A 19,217-nucleotide genomic window follows, 5' to 3' on the forward strand; every position below is an offset into this window, starting at 1 on the left:
GACAGGAGAAGTGAACTGTCTCATTGGAGAGGTAGAAATGCTTAAAAACTATAGGCAACCAGGAAATCAAATGTTGGCTTTTTAAGAAAGGCTGTTTTCAATACTTTTTCCTTCACGAGAATTCCCAGTTTTGCTTATCGGATGCAAATGGAAAACAAATGGTTTATTAGAATATTCTATACAGAACAAAGAAGGTAATCTGCTTGCTAACAGTTTACGTAATAAAAGTACTTTTTCCAATATAAAAGAACAAACTTCAGCCAAAAAAGGCTATGTTGCAACTACCCTCCAAACCCATCTAAAAACACCATTTTCGATGGGAGCAATCCCCATCATCCTGTGTATACTCTCAATACCTGAGTGAACTACTGACATCTGAAAATAGAACACAAGGACACATTGAACATACAGTAACAGAAAGCAATGAGAATTCCTTCCTGCATAGAAATGGAAGACAACCCACAAGGCAGTCATGGTTTAAACAGCTCAGACCCAATGATATTTTTCATATTTGTCAGTCAGTTCTTAATTCACAAGGGAGCAATGCATAGGAGATATGCCTTCCCTTCATGGCCTTGTTAAGACCTTCACTCTTGCAGAAAGGGACTCAATAAACCATACGAAGTATATCCCCTTCAGATTAGAGAGTGCAGGCACTGGTTCCGTGTTGGCCTTCTCACACTGCTGAGTGAGTTGTTTCTTCAGAGACCTCCTCTTAAAAGTACTGGCTTGCTTCTCAATGCATACACCATTCACACTGGAGTAAAAAAAGAAGTTATTTGTCAACTTTCTAACCCAATTTTTCTCCAACCTTTCAAAGATGAAACAGATTTATTTCTGTTCTTTTTAGCAGGGGTAGGGTAGGGATGGGGACCCTCAACCAAGCTCAAAGGGTCTTTTCCTGTTAAGTAAGATAACCTCCCATTTTCCAGTTGGCATCTCTTGAGCATTCTTATATACAGAAGCAACAAAAGTGACCACCTATGAGATTCAGAAGCAGAAAGAACAGTATCTTGATAACAAGTATGACAAAAGAACCTTTTCTAGTTTGGCAACATTCAAAAGGATTACTTAGAATTATCCAGCCAGGATGTCTGGATGTTTGTGCCAAATTTTTCACATTTGGAGAAGTGTTGTATAACACTCGGGAACAGTCTCTGAGTTTTTCACAAGCACAAAGCCTACTTGGCTTGAGAGCCTAAGTGTAGTATCAGCTTAGTGCTCTCAAAACAATTCATGCTCTTCAGGAACCGGCAACTGGATGACTCAAAGACCCAATACACTGCAGTGCAACCCAGACAATACATATACACTTCCTTGCTGACTCATCGTCTCCCAAGAAGGAGCTCTAACTGGTGATGCGCATGAAGATGTATGAATGTGGGGGACCAATTTCAGCTGCTCCTAATGTACAGCATCTTTCATAAAGGCCAATTCACATGATAGTTTTTGTGAGGTGGAATGCAAGTTGCCAGGTACACAGAAAGGGCGGAAGCGGAGATAAAAGTGTTTGGCTGGGTTATGCAATGCTACCGGATTTCAACTCATCACACCATCACGATGCCCGTGACGTGGGCCACTAAACAACGAACGAGTGCTAAAAACGGGAATATGCGGTTCGCTGCTGTGGCTGTGCCTGGGGCAGCTGGGCTGGGGGCTGGGGCGGCTGCTGTCCTTGCTGCTGCTGAAGCCGAATTTGCTGGGAGTAGGGATCTTCAAGAGACTTAATCAGCAGAGTGGTTTTGGGCCCAGTCTTCCATATGATGCCATTGAGATCTCTTACAGAGGACTCCACGGTGATGCTGTGGGTGCCAACAATAATGAAGTTCAGGAGGAACTGTGTGCTGAAGTAATCGTTGTGAGGCTCAACCATCTGCTCCATCTCATTGGTCAGGCTGTCAATGGGGGTCTGAGAAAAGAAAGAAAGAAAGTAAGAGTCAGGATGCCTCTAAAGGAGTGTTCAGTGTTTCAATTGCACCATGTAAAACAGAGGCTTGGCTCCTGGAAGACAGTATTAGCAATTTCAGAGGAGGGTCAAATAAGCTGTTTTCCTATACTTTCATTCAGCATGTACGAGCATAACACAAGAAGTTATTTGCCCAGCTTTTCTGAACTATTACAAACTGCTCAGCTGTCCGTATCAGATGCCCAGGGCTTGGGAAACTTTGCTTGGCCATTCCAAGCGATCAGCATTCTCTCACGAGTAGATACATTTTCCGCTGCCAAACAGCTGTGTGTTCTTAGCTAGGACATTTCAGGCTACTTCCAGGATAGCAAGCGAAGAAAGGGATAATCTGTTCCAGCTGTCCTTTACCTCCGAGATGCAGACAGTTCTCCTAACTAAATGATGGAACAGGGGTGGGAAATTCGCCATGGGGATATCAACCTAAGATCTAAACCAGCTCAGTTCTTATTCAAGGGTCTCATGTTCAAAAGAACCCAAGCTGCCAGAAATACTGGCACTCACTTTAAAAGATTAATATGCACACACCTGAAGTGAAAAAAAAAATTCTTGCTACCCAACAAGGGCAAATGAGATCTCAGTTTCAAATCTTCCTGGGTTTCAGGCAGCATGACTCTTTACAGTTTATGGCTCCATACTTTTTCTTACCTTGTAATCTTGTCCAGATTTGCTCTGCAGCGTCGAAGACACATTTAGACAGATGGACTGGATTTTGCGGAAAAGGCCTGGCTTGGAGCCATGTTGGACCACTCCTTCCACTTTTAAGGCCAGTTGCTGGTTATTCTGAACTACGATGGGCTCGGCGGGGTTACGTGGTGATGGAGACAGGGCAAGCTGAAACAGAGGAAGTTCTACATGTAAAAAGGGACACTTTTTTAGAGGGAAAAAGCAAAACATACAAGCAGGAGCAAGCACCGCTCAACTGAAACGAGAAGCAAGTAGAAGATGGGGAGAGAGCAAGTACTGTTCTTATGCTCAAGAAAAGAAGCATTATGATGGACATTATTTATGATCAGTGCATTCACCGCATGAGTAGACTGCTAGGGTGGGGGAATACAAGTCTTCTAAGTCATCAACACTTAAAATGCATTTTCCCTAAACTCGATTACAGCGAGCTTCTACGTTTAAGCAGAATGATATTCACCCAATAAAAACTCTCCCCTTAATGGTTCCATATATTGGAGATGGTTTAATAATTCATCACAATCAAGTGGTAGCTTTTTCTGGACTGTGCCATTTCAGAGAGCTGTGGGGGGGGGGGGATAAGGGTAGGGAGCTACAAAATGCCACTCTGTCTTAAAGTAGTAAGTTCCTGCACAGACAAAATTAGCATGTCAGGGAGAACAGTATAGCCTAGTCTTCTTTGTGACATGCCAATTTAGCATATGCAGGCATTTTTTAGATGGGGGTGGTGTTCAACAAACACACCCTTCCAAGTTGTAGTCTGAAGTGGTACAATCCAAGATAATGTTTTCTGTTTAATTCTACTGCTGCATGTGTACAATGGCCATTGTAGACTGAGCTGTGAACATTTCATGCATTCACTACTTAAACATGGACTTAAACACACACACACACACACACTGAATTTCTAGTCATGACCATCTTAGAGAGGAAGGAGGGTGGGGAAGAGTGCCAGGCCTCAAAAAGGAGGCAGAACATTCTGCCTTAAAGCAGGTGCAGTTGCCCAGGATGGGGGGAAAAGATGGGAATGAGGCTTATAAAATAACGTCCCCCCACCTGGCAACTAGTGGGACAGGGCAGGAAAGCAGCTACCCAACTGCCCCCTTTTGGGCAGGGAACAATGGGATTTGGCTGGTGACTCTTTATGGGGGCCAGGAAGGATTTTTTTTCCTGCTAGCCTTGATTGGCTGTTGGGTTCCCCCTTTCCCTAGTTGGTTCCCCCCTTTCCCTGGGGTATCCCTTTGCCATTTATTGGTACTGCATTATCCGATATAATTTAGCTAAGTCAATTTTCTTCTTTTTTCATCACAGCTCTGGCAGAAGGATCAGTGTGGGCATGGAAAGTGACACCAACATTGTGGAAGGGGGAAGATGCCTGGGAGATTCATCTCGGCTGAGATGGGGGATAGCAGGGCATTCGCAAGGCTGTGGAGTGAGGCTGCTGCCCTGGGTTGGGGAGGTAAGCTATCCCCAGCTGAGCTTAAGGTGGCTAGTAAGGTTGACCGCTTCATTCCTGCCTTGAATCAGGCTCCACCTTAGAGATGCCAGGGGGACACTGCAGCTGCCAGTCTCCCTGAACAGCGTTTAGGAAGGGGTCCCCCACTCTACCCTAGTCTCAGCTGAACATGGATACTGTGTTCCTTCAATAAAGCTATGACCTGTTTAACCCATTTATGAGTGTCTGCCTTTCTTCCTCCCTCCACAAACATTGTGAACATTGAAATAAATTTTTATTCATTTTTACTACCACAAAAATCCCACGTGTCTCCTTGGCATTTATCATCTACAGTTATAAACATATAACACCCGTTCTGACATTAATTCACCATCAGCACATATAATTCACAGCACATTATTTTACTCCTGAAATTATTCCTGTTTAACCCCTTTCTCCACATAGTTTGTAGAAAGGTGGTGTTTGTCCCTCACCTCAGGCTCATAAAGAGCTTGAGCAGGGAGTGTCCACGGACAGGTCTGTTGTAAAGAGCCTGTGTTGTGGCACAGTGACTCTTTAGCATCATGCACATCTATCACTCCAAGAACTGTTATTCCTTGCCTCCTGGGCTTAGCAGCTAACTGTAACCAAAACGTTCTTTCCCAGAATCGCCCAACTCTCTACCTCTTTTGACATTTCTTGGTCCTTGCTAATTTATGTTTGGTTTTGTTTTTTAGTTTTTTTAGAAAGTATGAATCTTGGAAGCAGATGCATACAATACCAAGGTATTTTACGTTTGCATAAATCAAGTACAGAATCTTGGTTTCCCTGTTGCAAAATGTGGTGGGTTAGGGGTTGGTGTTTTTAGCAGAGAACACATACCTTAAGTTAGATAAGGGAAATGGGCTACCAGTGTCTATCTATAGGCAGCAAACAAGTAGGAAGTAAGAATGTTGCCTTTTCAGCACCACAGGACACAGGCACCCTTTACAACAAGTGTGGGAGCTGCATATCCATAGAGTGGATATGCAGTGTGATGCAGTGGCTAGAGTGTTCGATTGGGAGTTGGGAGATCTGGGTTCTAGTCCCCACTCAGCCATGAAGCTCACTGGGTGACTTTGGGCGAGTCACAGACTCTCAGCCCAACCTACCTCACTGGGTTGTTGCTGTGAGGATAAAATGGGAGTGGAAAAAGATTATGTAAGCCGCCTTGGGTTCCTTAAGGAGGAAAAAAGGCAGGATATAAATGAAATAACAATAGTTTCATCTCATAGCTCTGCTGTAACATTTAAAGGTCCAGTATCACATGGACCAAGTGGATCATATGGGTCCTTTCCACCGAACCACCATCCGGCCAAGACCAGGGAAAATGATTAGGAATATGATTTGCCTTTAAACATTACAGCAGCAGCATGGAATAAAGCTCTGGAAAGGGGGCTCATACACTACTGCTGTTGTGTATAAGGATCCAAACTGAAGCCTTATGCCCTGGGGCATACATCTTGCAGTATTCTACAATCTTTCAGGTAAGCTCTCTTACCTGTTAAGAGTCCTCCGCTTTCCACTCTGACAACCTTAAGTACACACACTTCAAGAGACTCCAAATAGATCTTAACTCAAGGGTCATTGACACAGCAAGATGGTTACCCAAAGCAGGCCAGAAACCTCATGTGGCTGCCACAAAGAGAAATGTGTCTGAAGCTGTGCTACGGAGCTCCTTTCTAGAGAGATTCATCTAGTAGGCTTCCTAGTGAATTCACAAAGCTAAAGAAGACCCTCCTTTATAGGGGGATTACTCTGGGGACCAGTCCTGGATCTTTATTCATATTGTTTGGTTATTTTTATTTTGCAGTCATTTGTTTATTATTTGACATTGTAATAATGTATTGATTTATCTGTTTGAATTTATCTTAGCTGTATGCTGCCCTGAGATCCCAATATATAGGGCAGGATACAAATGTTTTAATAAATAAAATAAATCTTGATATTGGGCAGTATCCAACTGTATTATTCCATGAGTGCAAATGACATTGCACTAGCAGAAACTAGGTTCTGAGCAAAAGGAAAATCCAACTAAAGTTATGGTTGTGCCACCGCTTGCCCATGTGTAATTCACCACAGAAACATTTGGCAGAGCTTCACTAGCGCTATTTGAATTTAAGGAAGGACAGCGGACACTGCCCACTGTGTTTATTTATTTTATTGAAGTATTTGTAACCTGCCTTTAGACTAAAAGTCAACATTGTTATTCTCCCACATGCCAGGATACAAACTTAGTAAAATGAAATTGGTTGAACAAGTAGCTAGAACATAGGAAGCTTACTCCATCTAGCCCAATATTGTCTACTCTGACTGACAACGTCTCTCTAAGATCTCAGGCAGATTCCACCCCACCCCACCCCACATCATCAGCCAGGAAATGAACTTAGAACATTCTGTGTCCAAAGCATATTCTCAACCACTGAGCCTTTCCCACAGCATAAACTAACTAAACAAACTAAACTGCACCATTATCTGATTAAAAGTCTAACTTGCTACAGAACCAACAGACCCCTTTATTGGGGATTTTTAAGGTATTGTTAGATCTGCTTCTAAAGAAATATTCTGTAGTCATGAGTAAGACTTGGGGGGGGGGGAATCCTAATGGGGGAGTACCTCCATGTGAAAATGTTATATGGGGACTGTAACATTTGTGAGATGCACATGTCAACAAGCAATAAGCCCACATACTCTAGTTGCTCAGGAACATGGGCAGGAGGGTGTTGTTGCATCTGTGTCCTGCTTGTGGGTTCCTGGTCAACAGCTGGTTGCTCACTGTGTGAACAGAGTGTTGGACTAGATGGACCCTTGGCCTGATCCAGCAGGGTTTTTCTTATGTTCTTAACAGGATGCTAGGTTTGTCAGGTCCTGTTGAGACACTATTCTGGAAGAGTTGCATGACTGATTTATTACAAGTAATGTTTCTATGTGAAGGTGTTCATAGGAATGCCTTAAATATTCTATCCATGAGCAAAGAATATTGTGTTCAACTAAGAATAGCTATTGCTAAACTGGAAATTACATGACCAACAACATCCCACAAGTCTCAGCCTCTATGCGCCATCAAGTGATGTATTTAATAAAGTGACATTTTTATTTAAATAGCAAGATATAATTGCCCCATAAGCGCAATAAGAGCTATTTTCTTTAGTGGGCAAATGGCCTTGCTTCTGTCTGCTGCTTCTGACCTCTATTTTGTCATCTATGTCCCAATGAGACATGCGTTCCACCACTTGACTTTGTGCGCACAAGTATCTCATATACAAAGTAAGTAACACAAAATTCAGAAAGGATATATAGCATTCAATTGGAGCATTTGAAAATGCATGTTAATGTTCCAAATTGTGTGACTGCAGAAAAATGTCAAAGCATGGTAGGTGGGAAGTGCTCGATCATTCAGAAAAACAATATTGTATAAAATACTGAGATTGCACTAGAATGCCTAGATTGGCAAGAGGGAAAATCACAAAATTTGATCTGCATGTTTTAGGTGCAGGAGAAAGAAGTTGTGCCACTCTTTGTTACAAGCAACATACACAAAGTGTAATGACATGATGCAGCTATAATCAAAACCACAATTCGCATACTGCCCCCTATCAACACTTCATCTAAGAATCTGCATGGCATTTCTTCCAAATATAGCACTTACACTGTGCAGAAGCTGGGCTACCCAGTGACTAAGGCACCACATGGCTAAAATATCTGTAGACTACGCATTGCATGTAGAAACAACTGCACACTGACTTCTCAAGAACAGGAACCTCACTTTGGGCCGTCAAAAGGTAAGTTCTCTTTGGCTGCACTGTGTCTGGACGGTCTCCATTGGTAAATGGCTGCCTTCAATATATGCTTCATTTATACAGAAAAGTTGTACATTTGTTCAGGAGTTTAATTATTTGATGGGCAGGATATGAGGTTAATGGAATAGCAGCGTCAGAGGCCATATGACACCAAATGGATAGTCAATAAAAACCAACCTTTAAAATGAGGCAGGAAAATGAAGCAATAAAAGAGACCACAAGAGTTTAAAAGGTACAAGAGTAAATATCAAAATCTGCCAAGCCATTCAACTGATTCCACACACACACAAAAACTGTGCACAAGCCACATCCATCTCATAAATGTTTCCAGAGTATTGGGGTGCCCTGTGTGCTGGGTGGGAAAAAGAAAAGCCAAAAGAACCAAAGCACAGACTTCCTCATGCAAGGTGCAATTTACTAGACATCTGAAGAAAACCAATATAATTACCCCAGGCAAGAGGGAGACAGCACCTCCAGTGCAAAGGATATACATTTTATTGACAGAGATCAATTCCATGTGGGAGGAAAATTACAACTGTATACACTGTCAAGTTTAAAAACTGAACAATTGTTTGTTTTACCAAAATTATGCACCTTTGTGAGGAAAGCGCTTCGAAACTAATGAATTCTAGGTTTCTCTTACTGCTGACTAATTTTTCATCATTTATTGTTTTATTTATCTAGATAATTTCTATACCGCCTTTTTGAAAACCACTAAAGCAGTATACAATAATTTAAAAAAGACAAAAACTACATCATAAAACATTAAACAGTGACATCCATCATAAAATATTAAAAATAGCATTAAAAAACCACTAAAACAATTTCAAAACTTAAGTTAAAAAGACGTATTAACACATTTTTAAAAGCAGAGAGAATGGGAACCAATCACAACTCCAAAGGTTTTCTGCTGACTAACATCACCTCCATCTTACCTGGATGTAATCTCAACTTGTTCATCCCCATTCAGTCCATTATCAAACCCAGCCAATGTTCAAGGTATCACCTGGTTTCTTGGAGTTAGAGGACAATGAGCAAAAAAGCTGGGTGTCATCAAAACATATGGGGCACCTCACTCCAAAACTTTGGATACCATCTCCCAGCGGGTTTATAGACATATGGAACCCCAGGGGCCAATAGCCCAGTGCTGAAAGATAGTCCCACAGGACCACCTTCTGGTCCTGACATGGAGAATCAGGCTACTGCAATACAGTGCTCCCAAGGCCCAATCCCACTAGATGGTCCCAGAGGTTACCATGAGTGATAGTATCAGAAGCTTCCAAGAGAACTAGATGGCTACACTGCACTCATCCAGTTCCCAGCATAGGTAATCATGAAGGCAACCAAACAGTTACACTCCCCTATCCCTGCTGAAACACCAACTGAAATGAATCCAGTAATCAGTATCATCCAGAAGCCTCTAGGACTCTGGGGCCAGCACCTTCACAATCATCTTGGCCAAAAAATATATGATTTAGACTGGCCTATAATTCTGCACATCTGCTGGTTAAAAGGAAGGTTTCTTTAACAAAGGTTTTATTACTGCTTCTTTTAAACTAGAAGAAACAAGTCCCTCCCATAAGGATCATTTTCCTCAATCATGGGATTAGTCCTTCCTGGGCTGATTTAATTAGTCAGGTAGGGTGTGGGTCAACTCAGGAAGTGGTAGCCTTCACTTCTCCAGCCACCCTGTCTACTTCCCCAAGCTCCACAGGCTGAAAGGAATCCAAACCAACTGGACAATCAGTTACCAAGGTTACATCTACTTGACTTGCCCCAATACTGGAGTCCAAAACAAGGCAAATCCAAGCAGCTCTACAGGCAAATAACGAAACAAATTATTCCCAGCAAGACTCTAGCTGCTCTATCACCCTTTCAGCATCCTAGCAAAGAGGGCCTCACACAGCTATTCAATGTGGATGTGATGGTGGCAAAGAAGGAAGCTCTTTAAGAAGTAGGTCTCCAGTTGGATTCAACCCTGTGTTTGGTCCTCTTAATTCCAGGTTTTTCTCCATTAGCGCTCTGTCAGTCATCTCTCCCATTTCATTGCCTTGTCAAACCAGGGGGGACGATCTGGCTCTACCAGGATAGGGGGAAGAGTACGCTTAGGAGCAATAGTGTCAACTGCCTAGGCCATTTTCCTATTCCACAAATCAACCAGGTCTTTGACAGTACAACTTTCGACAGTTAACTTTTGTAAACCACCCAGAGAGCTTCAGCTATGGGGTGGTATATAAATGCAATAAATAAATAAACAAATAAATAAACCAACAAACAAAGCAAGAAACCCCCTAAGTGCATTCAGGACACCATTCAGATCCATCATGTACCTAGGAATGGTCATTTTAGCATTAACTGCACTTAGAATTCAATATAACTATTGCTTACCTTAATGCTAGTTGACTGTAGCTTCTGGAAAAAATACCTCTGAAACGACATGGGGACTTTCAGCAAGGCAATGACTGCATTGCATAGACAAGCCGTGTGCTGGAACAAAACAATGCCAAGCTAGATCAGAACTAATCCTTTTTACAGCAGGGATAGGAAACAGCATGTAAGTTGGGTATTAGCACCGCAGTTGCTTCCGTTTAAGAAGCTAAGACAATGGAGGAGCCTATAGCAATGTTCCCTGACATGATGCCCTCCAGATATGTTGGATTACAACTTCCATCATCCTCAGCCATGATGGCCAAAGGAAAGCTGGCTTACAGAGATTGGGGAAAAGGTTTTTAAAATTATTTTAATGTTTTAATTGTATGCCAAAAGGCAACTTATCCATTTATAAATAAATAAAATAAAGATCCAGTTTCTTTCCTGTATCAGGGGAGGAGAAACATTAAGTTATCCCAGCAATACCTCAGTATCATAGAATAGCAGTTGGAAGGGGCCTATAAAACTATCAAGTCCAACCCCCCTCTCATTGCAGAAATCTACCTTAAAGCATACCTGACAGCTGGTTGTCCAGCTGTATCTTGAATGCCTCTAGTGTAAGAGAGCCCACGACTTCCCAAGGCAATTGGTTCCATTGTCGTACTGCTCTAACAGTCAGGAAGTTTTTCCTGATGTCCAGCCGGAATCTGGCTTCCTGTAACCTGAGCCCATTATTCTGTGTCCTGCCCTCTGGGAGGATTGAGAAGAGATTCTGGCCCTTCTCTGTGTGACAACCTTTCAAGTATTTGAAGAAAGCGATCATGTCTCCCCTCAATCTTCTCTTTTCCAGACTAAACATGCCCAGTTCTTTCAGTCTCTCCTCAGCATGAAAATTTTTTTTTAATAGCAGCACTAAACAAAATTCGGGTTATAGCATAGGCACAAAACTCCTCTTCCTCTGGGGTATAGCATGTGATGAAGAATTTATGAGAAGAAAGAGTGGTAGCCAAAGCCGCCCAATTTGTGTAAGGTCTTCAGGCAGGGGGGTTCCTGGAGACTAAGGGCCATCAGGAAGAAGAGAAGGATAACTAGACATGGTGAGGCCAAGGCAGCACTGGCTGTGGCGAAGGGTTTGGGAAGAACCAAATCACAGTAGGGTGTTGCTGCAGAAGAATAAAATGAAACAGACAGAAGGAGCTACAGGTGAAAAGAAATGGGGGGGATTCTGCAGTCCTAGAAAGAACAACCTTATCCCTGTACTGGGCAGAGCACCCATAAGCTGATTTTGTAATCAGCTACAAAATGGGGGCAGAAATGAAGATTAGAAGAGTTATGCTAAATCAGACAAAAGCCGATTGAACCCAGTTTCTGACACTGGCCAACCAGACTTTTGGGAAGCCTACAAGCGGGACATGATGCCAATAGTCCTCTCTCGCTGTTGAAATGCTATCTCTATGGTTTTTGTAGAGGTGTCCATGGCTATTTTCAGAAGCGCAAAACAGATGCAGCAGTTGCAAATAGCCAAGAAGACAATGCTAAACAGCACACAACTGCATGACGATCTGAAACAGACAGAAACAATGGGGTAAAAAGACTGTTTCATCTATTTAGTATCGAAATGCTGAGTGAGATAAGGCTTTACAGGACTCCAGATTTTACACCTGTTTCGCTGCAGCTTCCTCAGAAACTTGCTATAGTTACACCACTAATAAGCTTGTGCCACGGGAGAAGAGGTGAGGCCAATCATAAATTGTTCCTCTGTTCCAAATATCTTCAATTGTCCTCCAAGATGGATCGACTAAAAAACCAAAAGCCTTATCTCGCTCAGCGTTTCAATACTAAATACATGAAACTGTTTTTGAATCTTTACACTGTTATGAATATATGTAATTGATGTTATATGTACCTATCCTGCTGTAATTTCTTTCCTGCTTACATATTAGGAAATAGTAAGGAGGTTCGCTTGGCACCTACATTATATGCTTTTAGACGCCAGGTGAAGACCTTTTTATTCTCCCAGCATTTTAACAGTCTATAAATAAATTTTAACTTGGTGTTTTAAATTTGTAATTTTGCATTGCTGCTGTTTTTATCTGGTTGAGCTTTTATATTGCATTTTATATTATGGTTTTATACTGTTGTTTTATACTTTGAATGTTTTTAATTTTTGTGAACCGCCCAGAGAACTCCAGCTATTGGGTGGTATAGAAATGTAATTAATAAATAAATAAAATAAATAAATATAACAAGTCCTTTTACCCCATGGTTCATGGCTATTTTCATTTATGTAAGAATGCAAGTCAGGCTGTATATCACCTCAACATATATGGAAGACACCAGAATCCTGGCCTCTTCTCAAAGGGATCCAATGGAGATGCCTTGGAGTTAACGTCTGAAATGCTGGTGCCAAGAATAAGCTCATCCACAGAATAAGCTCATCTAGACATGTGGGACTTGTTCTCCACCTTGTTCTTGTAGTGCAACTGGCACATGTGTTTTTGTGACTCAATAAGAGAAACACTGTGCCAGAGAGAAGTTGTACTGAAACACAATCAGTTTTAATAAATAAAGCAAAGGTAGAGCAATGACAGATGGCCTCTAAGATGTTCCACAGATTAACTTTCTGCATGACGGCCATCACAGCATCAGAAGTTTATTAAGAAATCCAGCTCCCAGCAAACTGAGGAAAACTACAAACAGAACACATGACTTCTGTCTACACAATTGATTTATGACTCCGCATGCCAATAAAAGCTTAACCCGTGTTTCCAATTAAAAATATCTTCATCTGTTACATACAGATATATGCAGAAAAGCCTGTACTGCTTTTGAGTTTGTGGCCTTCTATTCTCCAGTCTAAGGCCAAATGCTAAAATGTTAATGTGTGGAAAAATATGCTATTTCTTATAAAATAGGCTTTAAACCCATTTTATGATAAATTTAGACTTCTTACAAAGGAAAAAAAACCTTTTTCTATTTTGCAACTTGTTTTTTAGCATCTTGCTATGAGTTTTTAGCTTAGCTTGACAATTTCTGGACTATATCTAAATAAATATTCAAAACCGATAGTGTTGATCGCTACATTCTTACAGCTTCAGCCAATGAAACACAGATTCATCCTGAAATCTTGACTTGTTACTTCTATCTTGTCCTTCTAAAATTACCACTACTAGATCTTGGGGTTGTGGTGGACAGCTCAATGAAAATGTCCGCCCAGTGTGGGGCCAGGCACACTCCATGTTAAGCATTATTAGAAAAGGAATTGAGAATAAAATGGCTAGTATCATACTGCCTTTATACAAATCTATGGTGCGACCACACTTAGAATACTGCGTACAGTTCTGGTCACCACACCTAAAAAAAACCCCGATATTGAAGAGCTGGGAAAAGGGCAGAAAAAGGCAACTAAAAAGATCAAGGGAATGGATGATCTCTCCTATAAGGGGAAGGTTACAACAGCTGGGATTATTTCACATGAGAAAAGGAGACTAAGGGGAGATATGATAGAGGTGAACAAAATTATACATGGTGTGGAAAATGTGGATAGGGAAACATCCCCCTCCGCTTTCTCATGATACATAAGCTGATTGGTGAGAGATTCTGGACAGATAAAAGGAAGTACTAGTGCATAGTTCAACTGTGGAATCCACAATATGTAGTGACGGCCACCAATTTGGATTGCTTTAAAATGGGGTTGGATAAATTCCTGGAAGAGAAGGCTATCAATGGCTACTAGTCTTAATGGCTATGTGCTACCTCTAGTAACAGAGGCAATAAGCTTAGAAACATGGAAAAAAGAGGGTGTTGTTACACCATGTCCTGCTTGTGGGTCCCTGGATGACAGCTGGTTGGCCACTGTGTGAACAAAATCCTGGACTAGATGGACCCTTGATCTGATCCGGCATAACCCCTTTTATGTTCTTGTATTCTTATAACATTGGCAGTGTGAGAGTCATTAAAAATGATTCATCTTCTAGTTTTTCTTTATATTAGAAACTTAATTCCTTCTGTCTCTATGTTAGAATGTTACTTGGGACCAATAAACAACCTGCAGACTCCAATCTTTGGATTCTTGACTCAAGGAAATGTAAAAACTAGTATTTTACAAGCCTCGATGACAGGAAGTTATTACTTGCCATGTAAGATACAGGTGCGTATTTTCTGTTCAATGATTCCACTTCCTCCAATACATGACTGAACACAGACATCATTCTCCTTTCATATTCACTTGTGACATGTGCCACTCCAGCAGAGCCATATTCCTGAAAGCTGGCAAAGAAATAAAACTCTAGTCATGCACAATATACACCTTCTCTAACCTTCCTTCAGAGCCTTGTGTATTTTTACACACTGCCTTGGGCCTCCCCATTGGAAGGGAAGCCAGGATAAAGACTATAAATACTACTACTAATAATATTTATATACAATTAACCATTTATGGGAGTACAGTATCTCAAGTTAACCGTGCAACCTGCTCTAGCAGCTGCTTCTGTCTTCTTCAGTAGTGTTGCCTTTGCACTCGGACTCATCTTTATAATCACTTTGTATTTTACACTTAGTCTGAAATCTCCAGTCCCCTTAATATCTCCTTACAGATATTCTTTTCTAAAACATCTCCGACCACATCAAGGGCACATCTGCACAGTAGCTGCTTGTTCATCACTTTTAACCATGAACTGAATACATGGGGAGTGTCCTCTGAAAAGGAAAGGAGAGTTTTTATTTTCCTAAAGCACCTCCCCCACCCTACATGGTTGCTTTACATGGAAGCCATCTGTGTGCAGTTCATTCTCTGTGCGGGTAGCCCACTACTATCAGTCCTTCTACTGCCATGTGCTGATGCAGAAGTGTATTGGTAAATTCTAGGCTGTGCTCTAAGTTGATGGCGAGACCCAACGGGGCCAAATCAGTAAACTGAATGTGTGCTCTAAAACACGCCCTGGAACTCTGTAATATTCAGGGGTTACACGGAAGACATGCAGGGGTCCCTTAGCAGATGTCAATTTCAAAAGCATTCCATGAAGGGAGAAAGTCTGAAGAGCTATAAAGGCACCTCAGTTTTGCACAGGTGCAATAGTCCCACTGCCCTCATCAAAAGGCACCTTAAAGTTAAGATTGCCTATTATTAAGATAACACAAAATGCAGTTTAACCATCATTCCCTGAATCTGCATTTTTCTAAGGCCTCAGCTAGACCTAGCGGTCTAGCGGGATGGAGGGGTGATGATCCCGTGATATTTTTATCGCGAGATCTCCCCTTCTGTTCACATGTGGCGCACGACCTCAGAGGGAGAGGCGTCGCACCCACCATTTTGTTTTTAAAGAGGCAGCAGCGCACGAGCGGTCATGCACAAAATGTAAGTCCTTTTTTTAATAAAAAAAATATCCCCGCTTCCCCCACCCCACCCCCTCGGGCATCCAGGCCTAAAGTGGAGGTCGAGATCCCAGGGCAAGAGAGGAATCATCCCTCCCTGATCCCAGGATCCTCTGTGCGTCATGTGTATGCACAGGGAAGATCCCGGGGATCGACCCAGAATAAAGCCCCGTTTATCTAAGGCCCTAAGTCTTTCTACTGCTCCCAACGAAGTTCGTTAAGCCCAGTCATCAATACACTTTAAGGCAATTGGGACCCCCTTTAATAGATTTCTAAATCTTCTGAATTTTGTTGTTGCGACAACTATTTGTATAAACAAGGATATGTTGAATTTCAGTTACCCTTTCACATTGCAATTTTATGCCTTTCATCTATGCTGCAAGTTCATACATTTAACTACCCCATGGTATACTATCAACATTTTAATTTGCGTTCATATTTATATACTACTTTTTGATTAAAACAGTGTTCAATAATATGAAGTTACCATCAAATTTACAAAACCTAAGAGGTGTATAGGGCAGTATCCAAATCCAATAGTAGCACTAACATAAATTACGTTGCGTGAGCATAAGGGACCTCTAGCACAACGGCAATAGCGTTAGCTGTTTTCCCAGGTTTTCTGGGAAATCTTATCACACCAGCTGAAGCTATCAGTATTGCACTATAGGTCTATTACGCTAGAGCCATGTAATTCTGTTAGTGCTAGTGTTCTAATGGTTACTGCCCATATAATTCTATTGTGAAGGAAAACAGAAAAAACTAAGAGAAGGACCACAATAGCAAAAAAAGAACAATTTAAACTTTTAGAATGACAACATGTAGTACCCCAGCTAAATTAATATGACCCATTTAGCCTTCATTTCCAGCTGAAGCTATAGATGAATAAACCAAAGGGCAATATGAATGGACTCCCCCATATAATAAAAAATACATGGGTAAGTTTGCATAACCTCTACTTCACATCTAGATAAACTACTAGATTTTTTCCACAATCATTTTTTTTAATTTAAATGGCCATTAGTGAAAAGATTGAGTGATAAAGGATGAAATAAGTAAGTCTGCATCAAGCTTACCTTGCAGATTCAGGGTCTAAGATCAGGGCTTCGATTGCATGTGATATCAACAGGCAACTTTGCTGTTGTCTGATATAATGTTAAAGGTGAACAAATCAAAGATGCAAAATCTATTTTATATTACACGGTACACAGAAATGATAGTCCTGAGTTATTACAATCAGCCTGACTTCATTATTGAGGAGATAATAACACAACATGAGTTCAAGGAACTGGATTCTACATATACCCAGGTTGAGATGCAATACTAAACCATACTTAGTGCTACTCAAACAAACCTGGGAGAACCTTGGGCTTATCCACTCCCCCACCCACCCGCCTCTCCTACTCTAGCATGGTTGTGAAAAGATCAGTAGAATCTGCTTCCTGGTTTAAGTGAATTGCAGTTTGTCATTACATCAGAAGCCATGATTTGATCTTGGGTTGTTTCAATAAGTCATAACTGAAATTAACCTGTTTGCCCAGCTCAGAAGTAATGACAAACAGTAGTTAATTTAAACAATGAAGCAGATGCTCCCAATCTCCACACAACTTTGCTGGAGAAAGGAGAGTGGGGAACGCATAAGTCCAAGGCTCATCCACCAGGCTCATTTGCACAGTGCTAAGTTGTCTGAACAGGCCCATTATGTGGTGGTAAACAACTTGACTACCATGTGTACACGTTCCAGGGAGCTGTAATCCCAGGCTTCCTTACTTATGTACTCGAATAATCTATATGATGGCAAATGCAAATTTGTTACACATGCATGATATTTGGGAAGTGAACATCCCATTCCCTGGAGTCTGGTCAATAATCTGAGCTTACATGTGCATAAGACATCTGTTTGTCACAACTGTGCCACAACACATGGAAAGAGGCGGACAGTTTCTCTTGAAGACAGAAAGGGTTTGGATGAACAGTTCGGGGTAGTTGGCTTAGCAACATTGGCTGCAGCCCAGATCAAACATATGTGTGAGCAAGATAGATCTACAGAGAGCTGGAGCTTCATTTGTGATTGCAATTCCCATTGCCAAAGATAGACGTTGCTCCAACCGGAGGGCAATGGAGCAAAGGAAGGAAAAAAAGGAAAGGAACCTCTCGTGCAAGCACTGAGTCATTACTGACTCTTGGAGGGACGCCAGCTTTCGCTGATGTTTTCTTGGCAGGCCTTATAGCGGGGTGGTTTGCCATTGCCTTCCCCGGCTGTTAGCCTCTTAAATAGCAGACCAGGAGGGAAATGGGCAGCTTCCCATTCCCTGGCTCTTATAGATCCAACTGCCCCTCCTCAAGCAAAATCAAACATGCAATCCTGCAGGCACTATCTAAACAAGGAAGCAATTTTACATCAAGTCCTGTTTAGTTGTAGAATGCATGTCATGCATGTAAAACGTTGTTATCCCGGTTGTGCTTTTATATTGTATTTTATATCATGTTTTTATACTGTTGTTTTATACCTTGAATGGTTTTAATTTTTGTGAACCGCCCAAAGAGCTTCGGCTATTGGCGGTATAAAAATGCAATAAATAAATAAATAAAATATTGGTATTCAACTGAGAATAAAGAAAAAGATCCCAGGTAGTAGAAGTGGAAAGCCTGAGAATGTGGAAAACTAAGCTAATAAATGGACAGTACCGGGTGGATTTTATTGAGCTAGATGGAACACAGATCTGGCTTGGTAGGAAAGGCACCTCCTTAGCAGTGAATTCTGTGTAACAAACTACGATAATGTTTGTGTATTGCCATTAAAAAGGAATTGGTATGTTGAAACAATAAGAAAGTTATGTTTGTCTCACAGATTTTGTACCTCCTAGGCTCCCAGAACAAATCATTTGGGAAAAATAACCAGGCCCTGTGCTTTAAACAGCAGGATACAACTCTACATTCCTCAGCGTTGCTGAGTCTGCATCAAAAGATGATTGATAGAGATCTCCGTATCTGGCAGCCAGGCTCCTGAATTCTTCCATGGAGAGTTTCATCTGCCGCAGCAAAGGGAGGAAAAGCAGAAACAAATCATTGCTCATGGTTGAGTATATAAGCAGACTGAACTAAACTAAGGTTGTCCCCGTTTTCTGGGAGGTTCTTGTCCTTAAGCTCACCTTCCATGTTTGTTTGTGAAAAGATGAGTGAAAAGGTCAGATACATTGCAGGACCCCTGGACTGAGCCTGCCCATCCTTAGGACAACTGGAAAGACTCTGTGCCAGAGAGCCCCCTACCCCAGCAATCCCAATGTCACGATCCGCTCCTTAACTCCACCCTGCCTTGGAACGCAGACGCACCTGAAGCCACGAGAGCTTCCTTGCTTTGGGGCTTCCCCCACCAGCCCCTCTAAATGGAAGTAGCATGAGGTTCTTGGCCTGCTGGTCACAATCAAGTTAGAACTCATTGCTTGCAAGCCAAATTGTCAACTCTCTCTTGGGTTGCTTTTGCCTTGCTCTGCCCTGTTGAAAGTCACACTTGCCTTGACTCTTGCTTGGCCTGCTGTCCTCTTCCCAGCCT

General features: G+C 41.7%; 1 protein-coding gene across 1 annotated transcript in view; it reads right to left on the reverse strand.

Moving 5' to 3' along the window:
• Positions 1-246: 246 nt before the first annotated feature.
• The window catches only part of INTS7 (integrator complex subunit 7), a 54,003-nt gene continuing 35,032 nt past the window's right edge, over positions 247-19,217 (reverse strand). The window contains exons 15-20 of the mRNA XM_063124028.1: positions 18,593-18,696; positions 16,741-16,809; positions 14,428-14,560; positions 10,310-10,408; positions 2,612-2,797; positions 247-1,909 (exon numbers count right to left, since the gene is read on the reverse strand). Of these exons, the coding sequence (XP_062980098.1) occupies positions 1,598-1,909; positions 2,612-2,797; positions 10,310-10,408; positions 14,428-14,560; positions 16,741-16,809; positions 18,593-18,696 (903 nt within the window). The 3' untranslated portion in view covers positions 247-1,597. The remainder of the gene's footprint in view (positions 1,910-2,611; positions 2,798-10,309; positions 10,409-14,427; positions 14,561-16,740; positions 16,810-18,592; positions 18,697-19,217) is intronic.

Source organism: Elgaria multicarinata, chromosome 4 (genome assembly GCF_023053635.1).
Source record: "Elgaria multicarinata webbii isolate HBS135686 ecotype San Diego chromosome 4, rElgMul1.1.pri, whole genome shotgun sequence".
In the NCBI taxonomy this organism is placed as follows: Eukaryota; Metazoa; Chordata; class Lepidosauria; order Squamata; family Anguidae; genus Elgaria; species Elgaria multicarinata.